Here is a 6,354-nt window from a genome sequence, read left to right on the forward strand (position 1 = left end):
AGCTCAGCCCTTGACAAACCACTTCAAAACAATCTGAAAACAGGCAAAACACCCCCTGGTAGGGTGAGGAAGAGTGTGAGGGGGAAGGATTGTCCGGGAGGAGCTGTTGGGACTGGTGTGGGCAGAGGGGAGGCGGGATCGGGGCAGGGAGCTGAGCTGGGAACAGGCAGCGAAGGAAGGTGTCTAAGTTTCTGTCTTTGTTTCTCGCTATCTGACTGTATATTAATTGGCAATAAATTAAATTAATTTTCCTAATTCGAGCCTTTTCCTCATGGGTCTGTATCTCCCTGTCTGAGCCCACAAGTGTGCTGTGCTTGTTTGCTCCCCGAGTGCTGCTGAGGGGCAATGGGAGAGCGGCTGGAGGGGGAACCCCCCCAGCCTCAAATACAGCTCTCACGGGGTTATTTTCCATTAAGTCTACAAGGGAATATAGCCTTAAAAAAAACTTGGACTTGTGGCGAACAAATTTTTTCAGACCTCCTGAATTTGATCTTAGCCGTGGTGGTGATGGATGGGCCAGCTATGCAGAGCGGTTTCTCTTATTAATCTGATGTTTGACTAATTTATCTGTAATTCTTTCATGGATTCTAATAAAAAATGACACAGAACTTCATGGACTACCTTTAAAACAGTACTTAGCAGCGGATTTTAAGTAGGAGGGAAGGTTCAATGAAGCTTTTATTGTCCTATTGGTTTCTGAATAGAATCCAATTGTATCTTGGAGAGGCAAAACAGCTTGAAAAGTAATGCTTTTAGAACTGAAAAATTCAACTCTGAATTCACAATGTCGCCTTTTGTCATAGCTGCTGCTGTGGTTAGCACGTTTTTCATTTAGCTGTGCCCCAATGTGTTACGCTTTGTTTGTGATAGGAGAGTGATCTAGACCTGCTGTGTGATTTCAGGTTTCTGCACTGAAGAACAGATTGAAGAAAGTCTCTACAACCACTGGAGATGGTGTGGCAAGAGCGTTTCTAAAAGCACAAGCAGCTTTCTTTGGGAGCTACAGAAACGCCCTGAAAATTGAACCTGTAAGTAGGCAATTAGTAGGAATAAGATGTAAATCTGCAGCTGTGGTGGAGGAAAGAACCTAACAATTTGAAGTGTAGCATAACCTGCTTTTACTAAGGTCAGCATGGTGGCTCTTTGGCTGCCTGGTACTGAAAACAGTGTTCAAGTCTCCAAAATGAAAGAGCTGCAGAAGCATGATCCTTCTCACGGGGAGAAACCTGCTTATGGAAAGGTATGGGTGTTGTTTGGTTTTGAATGCAGTCAAGTTAGAAAAGAGATGGTAAAAAAGTATAAATTGATCAAAAGAGGCTAGTGCAAAGCTGACCTCTCCCTGCAAAACCCATCTCTTCATTGTGTTATTTTTAAAGGCAGTAAAAGATAAAAGTTTTTACACAATGCATGTTTAACTGTGAAACGCAAATTTGTGAAATCATGGATTTTAAGAACATAATTAGTAAAGAAATTGTGTTTTTTGCAGAAATATGAAGGATGTCTGGAGTTGTAACTATTGACAGTAAATGTCTGTTAGGGAAATTCAATCTCTTGCTCCTGGTTCAGAGCTGATCTCTTGTTTAGTGCCATTGGAGTGGGGGAAGGACTTTTTTGTGCTTGATCTTGGTTTTTATTGCTTCTAGTGAGGCACCTGTTCCTGGGTTACTGCAGGTATCTTCAATGCAACCCTGTCCTGCCAAATTAATGTATTTCCACATGTTTTGTGACACTCTGGGTTTGATACTGTGTGCTTAGGGGGGTCCTTCTAAAACGTGTACATTTGCTGATAGGCAGGGTAAATATAGTGTGAAAAACATCCATGTGTAATTCATGAGATATGTCCCAGAAATATGGAGGATGAAATGTCCTAAATGCAGAGTGATCCCCAGAATATTTCCAGAATATTCTATGTTCCTCTCTCTGAAACAGGGGAAGCACACACATGTGCAAGTCCAATGCACTGGTAAATCCCAATTCATGGCCCAGTTTGAACTGCTGTTGTTTAGACCTGTGGCTGCTTAACAAGATCTCTGTAGAGGACAAAATAGCCTTTTGTCTTAATACCTCCTTTTCTCAACCTCAAGCATTTGGAGGCCAAAAGCATAGTGTTTCTTGAGGATGTTTCAGTTACTGAAGTGTCTTCAGTCCTACAGTTTGTCTTACTTGTTATTTTTAAAGCCGGAAGGAGAAAATAGCTCAGCCTGAATTTTAAACAGCCCAGTTATCACCATCAAACAAGCACCATTTCAACAATTCATATTCAGGGTTCAGAAATGACTTCTGAGGTCAGCACGGGGGGAACCGGTGTGTGTGGAAAAAATAAATTGTCTTGGCTCGTGTGTGTGTGTGTGTGTGTGTGTGTGTGTGTGTGTGTGTGTGTGTGTGTGTGTGTGTGTGTGTCTGGGTGTGTGTGTGTCCGGGTGTAAGAGCTGGGCTGTCAGAGCGTCTCAGGTGGAAGGAGGGGAGGTGTTTGGGATGGGGAGGTGTTTGGAACGGGGCCGTGTGAGGCACCCTGGCCGTGCGCCGCCTTTATCCCTATCCCTGCCGGGAGAGAGCGGCTCCCTCGGTCCGCGCAGGCTTCCTTGTGCTCCCCTGCTCCTCCCTGCAGTTGCCAGGCAACTCTGGGAATATTGGTGTATGCTTTGCCTGGATGTGTGTGTGTGTGTGTGTGTGTGTGAGATTAACTAGTTAAGGGATTTATGAAGGAAAATAAAAAATTTAAATTGCTGTTCTGGAAATACCATCTGGTATTTTGAAGGCTGAATGTTAAAGATGAACGTTTGAAATGAGTTGTCAGTGGCACACCCCTAGAAAGTGCAACTTGGAGGGACAGCTAACCTGAGGAAGTAGAAGAAATGGTTTGGTTTGCTTATCATTCTATCCAAGAAAACCTGTAAACATAGCTGCACAAATATGTCATAAAATACAATTTAGTAATCGGGAAGTGGAAATTTTCAGGGATTTCTTTCCTAAGTCCTTTTGTAAATCAAAAAATTTAGCTTCTGATTATACCTTCTGGTATTAGATTTAGATAAAGAAAATTTGCAAGTGTTTCACGTTCATGTGTCACCTTCACATGGGGTAAATATGGGGCAAAAGCAATACCAAACATGATGTGGTTCTTCGCATTTCATGGCCTGTAACTCAAGGAATCTGACTGTTCATTTAATATCACTGATAATTAGGAAATAAATTCAAAGAAGCAGCAGCTTTTCCTCCTTTCATAAGACAGTTTAATTTCATAGGCCATCTCACTGGTGTGAGCTGACTTTTTGGGATAAATGGTGTGAATTGATTTTTCATTATTCGGTGTAGGTCCAGAATGTGTCACAGAGCAGACTTTAAATTCACATTATTATACCTGAGCACAGTAAGAACTCTTATTCTGTTCAGAGGCTTTTATTACAGAGGTGGAATGTTGTGTAATGGAAATAAACACCAGAACACTGGTGAGAAGTTTCTGTTGTCATCAACTTTCTGAGGCCTTTGGTAATTAGAAATTGTGTGGAAAAACATATCCAGGTAATACAATTTGCAAGTCTAATAATAAGATTTACTTGACAGAATTCAGTGCTGTTCCCTACTGTGTTTTCTGTAGCTGCATCAAGCTGGATGCTGAGTACAGCAGAGCATGTGTTGGGTGTGATGTAAGTGCAGTCACCACACACCTCTGGTGCTGTTAAGTACAGCCAAACACGGCAGCAGTGGGGTGTTTTCTGGGCTGTATTGAGGCAGATGATCTTCCTGGGTATGACTTAAATTTCCGAATTTCCATTGTCTTGCTGTTTTTGTCATCGTCTAAAGCCTGAATTCCCGCAGTAGTCACCTCCCAGAGCTGGCTGTGTGGGAAGGGGTTTGCAGTCCTGAGCCGGTGGGTGATGTTGGGAAGCCAGGCTCGGCTTTTGGGCTCGGAGCTGTGGCCGTGCACTTTCTTCTGCTGACACCTAGTGGTTCCTCACATTCCATTCGGGTTCTTTCCCAGGGTTTGTGAAGGAACAACCCCTCACACCTGTGAGTAAAGGTGAGCTCCGGGTGGGACTGACCCAGAGCAGGGGGTGTGGGGTGTGGGTCGGTGGGGCTGGTGCAGCCTCAGTCCTTAGATGCATCCTCTTCAGGGCAAACAGGAACTCTCAGGGGCAGGGGCGATGGCCTTTTCTACTTGTACCCTTGTCCTGTGCCTCCATGGCTGAATTACTTGCTGATTTGTGAAGGGCTGATCTTGGTATGAAAGTACTTATTGAACCTCACAGATGTGTTGTGGACTGCAGTTCTCACACTGCTTTGGCTGAGCTAGGAATGTGTGTCTTTATGCTGCTGAACTTCTGTTGTCCTGTCAAAGCCTGATAATTTATCTTTGGATTTTAAATAGAGAAGACAATGTACTACCAATCGTCATAATTGTGACTTTGATACAAATTTACTCTGAATATGATGCAGTTTGAGCAATGGTGGGGGAAGAAGCCATTACGAATAAGAGGAAATAATTCTTCTTTTTCAATATAACATTCAATTCAACCTAAGGAAATAATTAATGCATTAATTATTTTATATCAGTCTCTTGAATGGAACACAATAAAGTCCTTCAACAATTCCAGATCCATGAGATCAGAGTGGGACAGAAGTCAGAAAAGTAGATGGTATTTGGTGCAGTGAAAAAGCAAATGCCAGATGAGTCTAAAAGGACATTTTGTTGGAATATGTGTGCAGTAACATAAAGAAAGTGCATGCTACACACTGGTGCATAATTCATTTTGCAAAGGCTTTGTAGCATTCAGTGCTTTATCTACTATGAAGTATGATTGTTGCCATGGTGAATTATTTTTTTAAGTTATTCAGTGGAAGAGTAAATAGTTGTTTCCAACTCCCAGTAATTGCCACATCCCAGCCCCTTCCTCTCCATAACCATCTTCTGCATAGCTTTTTTTCCCTGCATGTATATTTTAAAGGCATACACTGTAGATTCTTCCCTGTCACCAGAGCTGTGTCAATAGGTCAGAGCTTCAGGAGTGTTTGTCCACCTATGGCAAATATGAGGAAGGTGATCCCTAATGCTTAACTGACTTGTGCACAGAGCTGTCAAAATTAACCCCGAGCTGTTGGGGAAACAGCGAGCAGAAGCTTATTAAATGGAACTTCTTGTTTTGCTTGCAGTTTTGTTGTGTTCCTTTTAAAGTCAGTGCTGATGTAGAGCAGTAGGAGTTTTCTCCCATCCATCTTTACTATTTTCCTGTTCAGGTGGTGTGAGCTCTCAAATCCATGAGACAGTCTAGGAGTGCCTAAATGACAGTCATTTCTAAGTCTCATCCTGATGACTTTACTAACAGATTGGAGTAGACAATGAGAGTGGCACTGACAGTGTGTAAAACCTGATGTTTCTGTGATAAAAACGGAGATAAAATGAATTTCTGTATATTCTGGAACTGAAACGTGAGGTGTATTTTCTACTCCGACAATTCTGTGTTTCGTGGAATTTTGAAGACCCAAGTTTTTGACAACCTCCCTTAGAAGCCACCTGTAACTATTGTTATGTTTTCCCATCTATGGGAAGTGCTCTAGAAGCCATACTAACCCGAATTCTCAGTCACTGGTTGGAAAAGATTTAGTGGGGAAAGACAGTTTTGTTTGTTTTCTGTGTGCTGTTTGTTTTCATTTCAATCCTCTTGCTGTTTCCTCTCTAAGCCTTATTGTCGCTATAGACAAGTTTCTGCTTTTGCTGTTTTAAACCTTAAAAATGCTCTTTTTCTAACAAGCATTTACTGTTCTTCAAAATGCATTTATTATTCTACGTCTAAGTCTGTTGAGATATACATATGTTAATGAAACTGAAAAGACACTCTCTTTAATCTCTTCGAGCAGTCTGGTATGTAGTAAATAGAATTGTTTTGTAATTTCCAAACTGTTATAAGATCCTGTGTTATCTAATTCTGTGTGCCACGCTGAGGGGAGGGAGGAACCCAAGGTTCTGAAGGAAAGGTAAAGAAAAGTAATATTTGAGAAAGTAAATGTGACCCTCTGCTGAATGGAGCATTTCTGCCATGAAAGGTGCAGTCAGACTTCCCTGGCCATCATATGTATTACAGTAAAAATCCAACAGAACCCTAAACAAAACAAAGAAAAGGAAACACCTCCCCCAAATCCATCATGGGAACGGTTTTGTGCTTGGGTGGAGGAACATTGCCCGGAGTCAGGGATGGGGAGCTCTGCACCTTGTCGTGCACTGGCGGCAGCAGCAGCTGCAACATGAAGTCCCTTGGCACTGATGTGGGTGCTGGCACAGCCCGGCCTGCCCTGAGATCAGCAGGGTTTGCCTGCCCTGAGATCAGCAGGGTTTGCCTGCTGGTGCTGACAGGCAGG

The 6,354-nt window shown here is 42.6% G+C and overlaps 1 protein-coding gene across 3 annotated transcripts in view; it reads left to right on the forward strand.

The window, feature by feature from the left end:
* DENND1A (DENN domain containing 1A) overlaps window positions 1-6,354 on the forward strand; it is a 150,732-nt gene that overhangs the window by 96,373 nt on the left and 48,005 nt on the right. For all 3 annotated transcript variants that reach the window (XM_025895264.2, XM_025895265.2, XM_018074333.3), the window contains exon 13: window positions 903-1,028. In XM_025895264.2, the coding sequence (XP_025751049.1) occupies window positions 903-1,028 (126 nt within the window). The remainder of the gene's footprint in view (window positions 1-902; window positions 1,029-6,354) is intronic.

This window comes from Manacus vitellinus, unplaced genomic scaffold (genome assembly GCF_001715985.3).
Source record: "Manacus vitellinus isolate BGI_N305 unplaced genomic scaffold, ASM171598v3 scaffold_27_pilon, whole genome shotgun sequence".
Taxonomy (NCBI): domain Eukaryota; kingdom Metazoa; phylum Chordata; class Aves; order Passeriformes; family Pipridae; genus Manacus; species Manacus vitellinus.